The sequence below is a fragment of the Lepidochelys olivacea genome (assembly GCF_965140295.1).
Source record: "Lepidochelys olivacea isolate rLepOli2 genome assembly, chromosome: 20".
NCBI lineage: Eukaryota > Metazoa > Chordata > Testudines > Cheloniidae > Lepidochelys > Lepidochelys olivacea.
The window spans coordinates 1,741,671-1,754,885 of NC_140430.1; the positions used below are offsets into that span (position 1 = coordinate 1,741,671).

General features: G+C 54.6%; 1 protein-coding gene across 1 annotated transcript; it reads right to left on the reverse strand.

The window, feature by feature from the left end:
* Nucleotides 1-148: 148 nt before the first annotated feature.
* Nucleotides 149-8,254, reverse strand: LOC311510380 (tubulin alpha-1B chain). Its single transcript, XM_084609997.1, has 4 exons — nt 8,136-8,254; nt 4,889-5,111; nt 4,617-4,765; nt 149-2,812 (listed from the first exon to the last, which is right to left on the reverse strand). Exons 1-4 carry the CDS (start codon nt 8,136-8,138, stop codon nt 1,835-1,837), a joined length of 1,353 nt encoding a protein of 450 aa, XP_084466123.1. The 5' UTR covers nt 8,139-8,254; the 3' UTR covers nt 149-1,834.
* Nucleotides 8,255-13,215: the final 4,961 nt, after the last annotated feature.

Genomic DNA, 13,215 nt, shown 5'->3' on the forward strand with positions numbered 1-13,215 from the left:
TGCTTGGGACCTAGGGCCTACCCCAGCATTTCGGGGATGGTTAACATCCTCAGTTGTGTTTTTCATTTAAAAGAAGAAATAGTGATATGGCTGGATGGAGCCAGAGGTGACCATGGACAACAAAAAGAAAAGGAGGACTTGTGGCACCTTAGAGACTAACCAATTTATTTGAGCATAAGCTTTCGTGAGCTACAGCTCACTTCATCGGATGCATGCAGTGACAAATCCCACTGTATTTTCATACACATAGAGAACATGAAACAATGGGTGTTACTATACACCCTGTAAGGAGAGCGATTACTTAAGATGGACAACAGCAAGTCCTTGGAGTCTATCCACATTGGGGGCCTTTCCACCGGCGTAACTGTATTGGGGCTTAGGTAGTAGAAGATGGTGCTTGCTCAGCTCTGTTACCAGAGCAGATCACAGTTCAATATAAACTTCCCTAGTAGATGCAGTAACAGAACTATGTTGGTGCAGGGTCCCCTAATGCAGACAGCCCTAGGACTTTCACTAGCGTCTACATGAACCGAGGGCATTCGGAGCTGCAGCAAGCGGGGGAGCTGAGTCACAGAAGGCAGGCAATTCAGATGACCAGGGCGGGAAGGAGGTGCTGCAGCAGCAAGGAATAGAAGCGATACATCGCTTGTTAAAAGAGCCCCATTGCCTATCAGATACTCTGTTACGCACCAACTTAGACAGCGATTCCAGCTCGGCAGAAAGAGCTACTGCATAATCCCTCGGCAGGACAGGAATTCCCACGCCTCACTTGGGAGATGCTATGGAGCAAAGGATGCTTGGAGCTTGTGCCAAGAAAGCTGATCTACCTCCCACCCGAGGTACAAATTAAGTCTTTACACGATTGTTCGGCTCCTGGGACTATGGTGAGAGGCCCGGCTGCCATGTCACAAACGGCTTTATTCAAATTGCTGCTGGAGCTTGGTTCTGCTGGACTATGGCAAGTGTCCAATGCATGGAGCCGGCCTTCAGAGCATCTTAAATCCTAGTGTTCAATACACGGCTCTGTGAAACCTGTAACAAGCGGTGCCACTCGGAAGGGCTGGTGAGCCAGAAGCACATTCACCGGGCCCGACTGGACCTCTTCTGCATACACCATGATCCAGCAGGTGGAATGCTTGCATGGTCAAGCCTAGCTTTCAATTATGAACATTCCAGCTGGTCCCTTTTATGCCACAAAGGAGTAAGTGAAGGCCCTTGTTCACAATGTGGGGTCTTGAGTTCATGTTTTTAGCTTGCCAGGCACAGAACCTGCCCAGCAGAAAAGCAGCCAGCCAAATGCTTTACCATCCATGCCTGTTTTAAGCGGCTCGAGGGAGAGCTTGGCAGGTCAGCTTAAAGCAAGGGAGAGCAGAGATTCTCATTCACAGGGTGGCTCTCAGTGGAACGAGGGGCAGGAGGCACATGCCCGCCCCCAGGGCTTGTGTTTAGTCTTCAGTGGAAGCCAACATTTAAGGACAGAGGTCTTAGGGAAGCTGTTCACTGCAGCTTGAAACGGCTGCTCTGTGGGCCTACAGTTGGGACTCCGCAAGCACTCTGGGACATACACTCTAGTTGTATTAGACACACAGAGCAATCTTTTTTTTTTTTTTAAAGCCTTTATTTCACAAACATGATATGTTTACAAAGACAAATGGAAAACTGACATGATCAGATTTTGAAACAGTGGGAACTAGTCAGATTGCTGGACTCCTTAAAGGCTCCTTCATACCATTGTGGTACCATCCATCGCTTCCCTAGTTAACAAGTAAGCTAAGTGTTTTAAGATGAAGTTTTGTGGACACAGAACATGCTGCAGGGATTTAAGAGGGTTAATCTATTCCTCCCCTTCCTCTTCACCCTCCCCTTCAACAGAATCTACACCAACCTCTTCGTAATCCTTCTCTAGGGCAGCCATGTCCTCCCGAGCCTCCGAGAATTCGCCTTCCTCCATCCCCTCCCCTACGTACCAGTGAACAAAGGCACGCTTGGCGTACATCAGGTCAAACTTGTGGTCCAGACGAGCCCAGGCCTCAGCTATGGCTGTGGTGTTGCTGAGCATGCATACGGCCCGCTGCACCTTGGCCAGGTCACCGCCAGGAACCACAGTGGGGGGCTGGTAGTTGATACCAACCTTGAAGCCAGTTGGGCACCAGTCCACAAACTGGATGCTGCGCTTGGTTTTGATGGTGGCAATAGCAGCATTGACATCTTTGGGCACCACGTCCCCACGGTACAAGAGGCAGCAGGCCATGTATTTCCCGTGGCGGGGGTCACATTTCACCATCTGGTTGGCTGGCTCAAAGCAAGCGTTTGTGATCTCTGCTACAGAAAGCTGCTCATGGTAAGCTTTCTCAGCAGAGATGACTGGGGCATAGGTGGCCAGAGGGAAGTGGATACGGGGGTAGGGCACCAAGTTGGTCTGGAACTCTGTCAGATCTACATTCAGGGCACCATCGAATCGGAGGGAGGCGGTGATGGAGGACACGATCTGGCTAATAAGACGGTTCAGGTTGGTGTAGGTGGGGCGCTCAATGTCCAGGTTCCTGCGGCAGATGTCATAGATGGCCTCGTTGTCTACCATGAAGGCGCAGTCAGAGTGCTCCAGGGTGGTGTGGGTGGTCAGGATGGAGTTGTAGGGCTCCACCACTGCGGTGGAGACCTGAGGAGCGGGGTAGATGGAGAACTCCAGCTTGGACTTCTTGCCATAGTCGACGGAGAGACGCTCCATCAGCAGGGAGGTGAACCCAGAACCAGTGCCACCTCCAAAGCTGTGGAAGACCAGGAAGCCCTGGAGACCGGTGCACTGGTCGGCCTAGAAGAAAGGGGAAAGAAAAGCAAGAGGAGTTAGCCTGTATTTGCAGCACAACTTGTACTATCTAGAATGGGAGAAGAACACAGTCTTCCATCCCACACTGCTGACAATTTTCTTCCAAATTTAAGTGTTTGTTGAAGATGAGATACCTGAATGTAGGGCTTGAGGTTGGAGACAAAGTATTTTCCTCACCCCCAGCATAGTTTAAATCTTGGTTACAGGACAGGCTCTAGTTAGTCCCCAGTCAGTTAAATGCATTATACCTCTGTTCCTTTTGTGCCAGGGGCAGAAAGCCCCAGACAGACTGGCTTTGATTAGAGATCCACCCAATACTGATCCATCACACTTACTGAACTGTCAAGCATTCCTCCCTAGATGGAGCTGTAGCATGAGACACTGCCAGGGATACCACTATGCCTCTGGGCTGTAGGGGGTCTGAACAGATTTGCAGTATCAGAGGCCATATTGCTCCTCTTTGGTGGCATCTGCCAGGTGGAAATTCCCACCCCATAGAAAACTCATCCTAAGACATGGCTCCTCCTCCTGATCCCATGAGATGCCTCCTTTTACATACAGTGGAAGGTTTGCCTTAGCAATGATCACTGCCCAGCTGCTGGAGGTCAGCCAGCAAATTCAGTTCTCTAGAAAGGAGGAAGAGAACGAAGTGTAGCTACTGCACACATCTAACTCCACAGGCTGCAGTAGCTGGGATGCAGGAGACTCCCTCAGCCTCACGTTGTTCAAAACCCTTTCTAGGGCAGCAGTCTTAGGAGGGCCACAGAGTAGTTTAGTTGTGTCGCCCAGCTCCTTCCTCTTTACAAGAGAGCCAAAGTCACTCAAGCAGATCAGATACCCTAGGAAGGGGGATGAATCTCTCAATGCAAGCATCACCCAGAGTCACCAGTTCTCCCTCCCATTAGACATACAGGTGCAAGGACAGCAGGCAGACCCCTTTTGAGGGGGCCAAATTCCAGTTGTATAGGTAAAGTTGTGGTGTCAGTGCAAGATTTGCAGAGACCAAGGTAGCACGTTTCTGGTATGCAGTAATTAGGGTTCTAGTTACTTTCTCAGTATTCACTGCACTCTGAACATCCGTGGGGAGGATGTGCTCCAGTTAGGCATGCTGATTTCCCCATCCTTTGTTTCCCTGCCTAAATTACCTCTCCTCGCCTGCACCAGCTCCCAGCCATGCCACGTCCTAGCCTATCAGACGAAGTGCTCAGGAATGTGAGTGGTTGACTGGCAAGATGTTACTGTTAAGTTTGAGCGACCACCCAGTGAGAGGTTGGTACAAGCATCTGTGTTGGGGAGAAGGAAGGAGGAGAAGAGGAGTTCTCACCTCTCAGAGCTGCCATTCCAGCCAGTCTGCAGACACAGGCAGACAGTGCCTTGCATTGGTTTACAGTCCCATATGTGAAAGGTCAACTTTACAGCCATGAGGATTGGAACATTGGAACCATTGTAATGAAAGCTTATTCTACAGATCACAAGTCACTTCAGTCACAAATATATCAAGTGGCCCTGACATTAGACATCCCTGTGCTAGAAGTTGCAGAGATCTACACCAAAGGTAAACACTCCTTCAGAGCCACGCCCAGCTCACACTAGTACAGATCTCGAACCCTCCAAGAACGAACCACCAAGCTGCTGGGTGACAAGTGCGGGTCTCTAGACTCTTCTGGTATGGCAGCTGCTCCCTCAGGTGTAACCAGAGGGAGGGGTCCTACAGATTGAAGGTTTCTCCCTTCCCTGCCACACACCAACACACACACTGAACAAAACCCCTCAGATGAGTGGTATTTACCAGCTTGCGGATCCTGTCGAGAACCAGGTCGATGATTTCTTTCCCAATGGTGTAGTGCCCACGGGCATAGTTGTTGGCAGCATCTTCCTTGCCAGTGATGAGCTGCTCAGGGTGGAAGAGCTGGCGGTAGGTTCCAGTGCGCACTTCATCTGGGGAGAGGAAAGGCAGAGAGTTTGTCTCCCCGCTGTCCATGCACAGCGGCTGTCTGCTCTAGGCACATGAGTTTACAAGGGAGCCCAGAAAGCAGTCAGATGATGGCTTCGCACACTCACCTATGACTGTTGGCTCCAAGTCCACAAAGACGGCTCTGGGGACGTGCTTGCCAGCACCCGTCTCACTGAAGAAGGTGTTGAAGGAGTCGTCTCCTCCGCCGATGGTCTTGTCACTGGGCATCTGGCCATCAGGCTGGATCCCATGTTCCAGGCAGTAGAGCTCCCAGCAGGCATTGCCGATCTGTACACCAGCCTGGCCGACGTGGATAGAGATACACTCACGCTGCGGGGAGAAAGAGGGAACCAGTTAGTGCCATGACTTCATTATAATCAGTGTCTACAGCGTCCCTGAACCATTACTCCCAAGTACCTCGTTGCTCCGGGTTAGACCATGCCCTTTGGAACAAGGACCTCCTCTCGCCGTATTAAAAGGGCGTCATCCATCTATGTGACATAAGGGAACAGGGTGATGTGGTCCAATGGACAGACCCGGCACGGCACTGGGAGTGAGGGAATCAGCTCCCCCAGTTGCAAGCTCAGTGCCTTGTTTTCCCCAGTAACAAGCCAGGAATAGTACTTTTTAATTCACCTTCAATGTCTATAGATCACAGTATCAGGGCCTTTGGTCCCAGTCTCCAGTAGCATGTGGTCAGTGCTTCAGTGAGATCTTTTGAGTCACAGCATGGCCTCTGAATGTCTGGGTTCATGAAGGAGTAAGTTTTGTATCTGTAGTTAGTGAACTAACCTCTGGCCAGATTTCCTGCACCTTAGAACAGATTTCTTATGACACACATTGGGATTGCATTACCATTTTGCATTCAGATTCTGGTCTGGATGTGCCCCCTTTCCCACCCTGCACCTGCCCCTCCATGGACTTAGGGAGGGAATTTCTTTATTTAGCTAAATGAAGAAAGCTTCAACTCCTGCCATGATCACATTTCTCAACAGGAAGAACAGTCTTTAGTCAGAGAAAAAGGAGGCAATATGCAATTGAATTTTCCACCATGTGGTCTAGTAAAAAAAAAAAAAATTTTTTTTAAATGAATGAACTATTCAGCATGAAGCAGCAACTGCAGTGTCTGCAGCCAGCCTCCAAGTGATTTACCAGCAATCACACCACTTGCAAGCTATCAGCTGACCATCTCCCCACTCCCAAAAAATGGAACTGATGCAGTCAACTTCCACATCTGCAAAGCAGAAAGCAAACTGTCTCTCTCCCTACACCCAGATTTACTCTCTGAAGGAACATCTGCCACCAGTGGCCGACTCCTAGGATTATCCTAGGCCTAGATCTAGATTTAGCTTACATCTTTCCCTTTTACAATCCACTTACGTTCCTAAGGCACACACCCCACCCTTGCTGAACACACCACCTGCTCCAACACATTTCTCTCTGCCTCTGCAAGGAATCAGCAGGGACAGATGGCACTCGTGTCAGCTGCAACTGCCCCCTTTGGGGTTTAGCAAATCTAAGACAAGGGAATTACAAGCTTTTGCAGCATCCAGTAACCCCCCCCCCACACACACACACAAATGCAGGGCTTACGTAATGGACCAGTGGCCATTTCATTTCAAATGGCTGCAGGAGGAGGGATTTATTTGAGCAAGAAACGCAACAAGGAAGAGCCACCCTGTTCCCCAGTAGCCCCACCCCTCAGCACCACACTTGGTCCTTTCCAGCCAGGGGAGGGGTTTTTTCCTCCACACCAACCTTAGCATTACCCAGCATGGAGGGGTTTCGGTGCCCTCCCCCCCCAAGGGGCCGCGCAGGGCTGGATGCAGAGGGAGCTGCAGTGGGGGGGTCTGTGGGGGAATTAGGGCAGCACTGGAGGGGGGGGTTTCTGCAATAAGGAGTGTGCACAGGGGCGGTGAAGCATTCCCAGGCTGGGGAGTTTGCAGGGATGGGGAGCGCTGGCAGGACTGCAGGGGGGGGTCTGCAATAAGGAGTGTGCAGAGGGGCGGTGCAGCATTCCCAGGCTGGGGAGTTTGCAGGGATGGGGGGGGCTGGCAGCATTGGGGGGGGGTCTGCAATAAGGAGTATGCACAGGGGCAGTGAAGCATTCCCAGGCTGGGGAGTTTGCAGGGATGGGGGGGGCTGGCAGCATTGGGGGGGGTCTGCAATGAGGAGTGTGCAGAGGGGCGGTGCAGCATTCCCAGGCTGGGGAGTTTGCAGGGATGGGGGGGGCTGGCAGCATTGGGGGGGGTCTGCAATAAGGAGTATGCACAGGGGCAGTGAAGCATTCCCAGGCTGGGGAGTTTGCAGGGATGGGGGGGGCTGGCAGCATTGGGGGGGTCTGCAATGAGGAGTGTGCACAGGGGCAGTGAAGCATTCCCAGGCTGGGGAGTTTGCAGGGATGGGGGGGGGCTGGCAGCATTAGGGGGGGGTCTGCAATGAGGAGTGTGCAGAGGGGCGGTGCAGCATTCCCAGGCTGGGGAGTTTGCAGGGATGGGGGGGGGCTGGCAGCATTAGGGGGGGGTCTGCAATGAGGAGTGTGCAGAGGGGCGGTGCAGCATTCCCAGGCTGGGGGGGGGGGCTGGTAGCATTGGGGGGGGGTCTGCAATGAGGAGTGTGCAGAGGGGCGGTGCAGCATTCCCAGGCTGGGGAGTTTGCAGGGATGGGGGGGGGCTGGCAGCATTAGGGGGGGGTCTGCAATGAGGAGTGTGCAGAGGGGCGGTGCAGCATTCCCAGGCTGGGGAGTTTGCAGGGATGGGGGGGGGCTGGCAGCATTAGGGGGGGGTCTGCAATGAGGAGTGTGCAGAGGGGCGGTGCAGCATTCCCAGGCTGGGGGGGGGGGCTGGTAGCATTGGGGGGGGGTCTGCAATGAGGAGTGTGCAGAGGGGCGGTGCAGCACTCCCAGGCTGGGGAGTTTGCAGGGACCGGGGGGGGGCGGGGGGGGCTGGCAGCACTGCGGGGGGGGGCGGGGGGGGGCTGGCAGTACTGCGGGGGGGGGGGCGGATTACACAACACGTTGCGCAAGGACCCGGCTGCAGCGGCGGGGCGCCACGCCCGTGCAGACAAGACTCAACACGTGGCCTTTTCCCACTTCCCTCCCTCCCCCCCCCCCATCTGCAGCGACGGGGTGCGCGCGCAGCCGGCCGCCGCCACGCGCCCGAGCCCTTGCCCGCGCGCGGGAAAGATAACGGCCGGCGGGGAGGGGCCAAGGGGAGCCGGCCGGCGCGCGCCCTCCCCTCAGGGGTGGGCGCCAACCCGCAGCCCCCATGTGCTGCCCCTGCCGCAATCCGGGCCCCTCCCCCACCTCGCCAGATTCCCCCCCCCCATAGCCCCCCGCTTTCACCCCCAGCTCACCATGCTGCGGGGCGGGGGGGCGCAGGCAGCGGGCGGGCGGGGACGTTACTTCTCCCGACAAGCGAAGAGTCGCTGGAAGTAACCGAGTGAGGCGGGCGGGCGCCGGCGGCTGCTTTTCTACCCCCGTCCCCGGGGGGGCGGGGCCCGGCCGCTCGCGTCAGACCCGAGCCCGGCCGCCATTGGCTGGCGGGCCCGTCCGTCTGTGAGCTCACAATGCGGGGGCTGCTGGGGGGGACACGACCCCGTGTTTAGGTGGGCGTTGGGGGTCCCCCTCAACTGACCCCCCCAGGCGGCCCCTCCCCCACCAGAAGATCTGGGTTTAGGGGCGCCCCCCCCAAATCGAGTCCCCCCCCCGCTGCTCAGCGCAGAGCCGGGGGCTCCCCGCAGCGGGGCGTCGGGGCGGGGCTGCCCCCGGGAGCCAGCGCCCCCCCACCCCGCGACACCCCCCCAGCAGCCAGAGCTGGGGTACCCCCGTGCCCCCCGGATTGCAGAGCGGGCCCCAAAGGCAGGCACCCCACCCCCCGTGCCAGGGGGACAGGTGGGGCCGGTCAGGGGCCAGGGCGTGGGTGGGCGGGTGCATGTGCACGGCGCTGTACGCGCCCGGCGCTGGCAGCTGCATAAACCAGGCTGCTCAGCCTGGCTCCTCTGCAGCCCCCCGCAACCTGCGCTGCAGCCCCCTTTGTCAGCCCCGGGGGGGGGGGAACCGCTCTTCTAGGCTCATGAGGGCGGGTCACAGACCCCTCCGCAGACCCCTCCGCAGACCCCCGGGGCCACACGTGGGAAACCAGCGTTTGAAACAAAGGGCCCTTTCAGTCCAGGCCAGAGCGGGCTGGGGTTTTAACTAGATCCCCCCCCCGAGCCAGGCAGGCGCTGCTGGCCCCCCGTGGGTGGCGAAGACAAATGTCTGGCAGCTGCCAGGGGCTTCTCTGCGCATTTGGCTTCCAAATAACTGGGATAGTTTCAGGCGGAGCCACAGCTGAAGCTCCAGCCCCAGCCCCTCGCCCCTTCCCCGCAGGTGCCAGCTTAGATGCGGCGCCACCAGAGAAAAATGCAACTTTGCAAGCGTCTGTCAAGCGCCCAGATCGCGAATTGCAGCTGCTGCATTAGGAGGGGCTTTGTGCGGCCTGCATGGCAGCAGAGCCAGCCTTTGTCCTCGGCTTTAAAATCAAACCAGTAAAACTGCATCCCCGTGGGCAGAGGATGAGGCTGGCTGAAGAAGAGGACGGGCAGCCGGGTCTGGCTTCCCGGATGCCATCAATAATGGAGCAAGCTGCAGAGCTGTGTGCAGGGCGGGGGAGCCGGGCCAGGCCGCCTGACTGGGACTGCGGCTCCAGGCTGCAGAGGAAAAATGCGGCAGCAGGGGCAGGAATAGCTCAGGCTGGCTCCCATGGGCAGGGCGGGGGAGCAAAGAAACCCCAGAGGGGAGCAGGGGGCTGAGTGGGGTCTGGGCTCACAGGCGGGTTACTCCTGGGGGAAGCACTCCGGATTGACACTCCGAGCCAGAGGGGAAGCAGGCCCAGGGGAGAGAGAAAGGGGAACCAGTGCTTCTCCAAACGCCCTCCCTGCCAGTCCGGGCACACGCCACAGCAGCACCCACTGCCCCCTGGACACCCACTGCGGCACTGACCCCCCCATCACCCTGTAACCTCCGCCCCTTGGCAGGGGCACACTGGGAAGCAGCACACCCCTCCAGCCAGGGACACCGCCTGCAAACATCTTCCTGCAAACACTGGACCCCTCAGTACTTACTGTATCCTTTCATCCTCCTGTCTCTCGTTCCCCCTGCTGTCCCTGTGTCTGACCCCCTGTGCTGAGCTCCCCTCTAGCCTCCGCCTTCTCGGTTGCACCCAGAGGAGTCTAGCTCCCTTCCCCCTTCTCTTCTGGGGAGCTGGGCCCCAGCGTGGTGGGTTTGTTGTTCACCTCTGTGCAAGGCCTAGCCCGACAGCAGCAGCAGCAGCCTGGCCTAGCAGCGTTGCCTGGATTCCCGTTTCCTTAGGCAAAGTGCAGGCAGCAGGAGCGGGGGACCCATCTCTCCCCCCTTGCACGGCACCCAGTCTGCCCAGAGGCCAAGGGGCAAGGAGAGGGCGTAGGACTCTCACCCTCTGTAGACCCCTCAACAGGGGAGGGGGGAGTCCATAGGCACTAATAATAATAACCTGGTTTAAAAAGGGGCTACAGGGTCTAGTTTCTTTATTCCCAAACCTGGGCTTCTCTGGGACCTGCCTGCAGCTGGGAGGTGTGACTGGCAGGTGACGGAGCCTGGGTTTGAGCTGACTTTGCTGTCACTGAAGGCAGGGCAGAAGCATTGGGGGATTGCTGGGGATGGGCCAGTCTAGCTAGAGCAGCTCCACAGCGATATTTATTTGCACTTCAGTGTGCGGAGTGATAATGGCAGTGAGAGCCCCTGTGCCCTCTTGTGAGCCTTTGGCGTGTGGCGTGTTGCAAACTTGACAGGTATCTGCAGTGCCAAAATCTTATAACCCACGTAAGGTTTTAAGGGGAGGGACCTGGCAGGGCAGGCCTGGGCACTGGACGATGGTTGCAGTGCAGGCGGCTTTGCCTTGCAGCTTTTTAAAAGGCAGGTTGCTGGTGGGCCAGAGCCCGCTGCCTGTCTCCCCCACCTGGAAAGGTCTCCTCCTCAAAGCACACACACAAGGGAACCAAACAACAGCCGACGGGCCTTGCTCTGTCCCGCAGATGGGCCCGACAGATGCAAAAAGCACCCTGCTCGACGTGTTTAGCAGGGCCACACTCACCTAGAAAACACTCTGGGAGGGCAAGGGCTACCGGTTGCTGCTTTCCTGGCACAACTGCCTTTTCCCAGGAGGCCCTCAAAGACAGCCTGAAACCCAGGGAGAAGGGGCTTGTTGCAGAGCATTCATCTCAGCCTGCCAGCTTTAACTCTTGAACTTGGACTGGGGGCTTGCTCTGTGTTGTCCCCATTTGAATCCCTTGCCCTTGAGGCCGCATACTGCCCCAGCTGCGGTACATCTCCTCTGATGTGGGTCTTCACAGAAACTTGCCAATGCCACCCCTCAGTCAGCCAGAGGAGACACTGTTGAGCTATGCAAAGCATTCCCTGCTCCCCAGCGCCTGGAGACAAGCAGGATGCCTCTGTGGCCATGACTTAGTATTTGTTATAAGATGTGGAGCTTTGTCTCAAGGTTATTAACAGATATGAGAACTTGCTCGGTGCCGTCCCAGCAGACGACTTATTGCAGATGTGCCATGCTCAGATTTCAAACGGGGCAGGCTGTCTTTGTAGCTATCGAGAGGTGTGCTTAGGTGGAAGCCCTGTTTGCTACCTCTCATGCTACCTTCTCAAGGTTTGCAAATTGGACAAGAGAAAGGAAACCCACACCTCCTTCCCCTTTTATTCAGAGTTTGCAGGGCTTTTTCTGTTGTCCCATATCTTAGCACTCAGGCCTTGTCTGCACGATGCTTTTTTCCTCAAATTTCCCACTGTTGGTACTACTGGTAGAAGTGATTTGACGGCAGGCAACCGTGAGAATGTTAAGGGAAAAACAGACAGACCCAGGATCATGTGAATGCATTTGGCTGGCGGTTTGATAGCATGCCAACATTCTTCCCTTCCCTTGCGGGATCTGCAAATGGCTCCAGCTAGATGTGTTCTTATTTTATCTGTATTTTGTACAATGAATAACAAAAGGGGCAGGCCAAGAATATCTGAAGACCTTTCAGAGGCTTATAAAACAAAAATGGTCCATTTTTCACTAGGCCAAAACTTTGGCTCCATTTCCCCTCTTGTCCCACCTCCAGACTGAAATGTGTTTGATCTAATCTCTTACACGGCTCATTCTAAATAATCCTATTTCCTGTTGTTTTTCGGAGCAGTTTATGAATAACCTCACTGCTCTCTCACCACAGGCTGCAAAGAAACGTCTGTTTTCACACAGTGGCTGCTTCTGCACTGGCAAAGCTGGAGACATTTCCTACTCCCCGCCCCCCTCACTGCTGCAGTGCTGCCGGTGGAAGTGAGAGCTGTAGACAGGGCTCAGGTAAATCTATGCATTTTGATCACCGTGCCATCATCTAACCATGCTCTAAACCCCACTGCAGCCTCTAACATCACTACCCCTGGTCTGAGTGTTACAGATTCCATTTTTTGCCCATGTAGACAAGACTTAGGAAAGCACCGTTCACACAAAAGTATTACACATTCCGAAGCAGTTTTTACCTGCAAGCAAAAGCAAACTACATGGGGTATAGTAAAAATGTTTCAGTCCCTTTTGTTGTCCTATGGTACAGGAGGAAAAGGTCTATAGATTAAAAAAATACTTATTTGTACACCATATTGTTATCGTGTGGAACTCACTGCCACAGGAAGTCCAGTCAAATCAATGGATAGATTTTATAAAGGCCTGGATAATTGTCTGACCAACAACACTGATAAAACAAGGGAATAATAATCTCATACTTCAAGCGTAAACTGATCACCTTTGGGAAACTTCAGCAGAGAGGGCAGTTGAAATGAACACTGGCTTTTAAGAAATTGTTAGGGGGTTCTTGTAGCCAGTTAATGCAGCCCTGTAAAAGATTAGATGTTTGCAAGAATGAACAGGCACTCAGTCCTGATGGGTAAGAAAGGGCTTGCCGCAACTGCCCTCCAGAAAGGCTTACATGGATTGTGTTCATTTGTCTCTGTGCCCAGCCACTGGAGGACAGCATGGGTGCATCTGAACAGTGGCTCCCTGAAGCACAGTTCCTGTGCATGCATGAATCAGTAGCTTTAGACTCCTGACAAATTACTCCAGGAAAGAATGTAGTGCTTTGTGTTTAATTGCATTTGGCATCTCTGAGTAGCCATCTTGTTTGGACAAGGATACCGGAGAAAGCCCATTAGTGATTGTCCTCCAGTTGCAATTCATCTACTGATTAAACATTCAGAAGAGCTTTGGGGCTTTTAATACCTAAACAAAATGCCCAGGCTCTACCCAGCAAAGTTCTTCTGATAATAGCTATTAAAACACGTTGGGATTTGGGAACTCACGTATAAGCTGCCGTTGGCTTCCCTACACAGATGACAGCGGGACGTTACAAAATGCCATATTCAAAGCTG

Bases quoted from the DNA above. Each gene is read 5' to 3' on its own strand.
- LOC311510380 (XM_084609997.1), bottom strand. The intron at 4,766-4,888 runs GTGAGTGTGCGA...TCCTCTCCCCAG, and splicing joins CTTGGAGCCAACAGTCATAG to ATGAAGTGCGCACTGGAACC. The intron at 2,813-4,616 runs GTAAATACCACT...CCTTTCTTCTAG, and splicing joins TCGACAGGATCCGCAAGCTG to GCCGACCAGTGCACCGGTCT.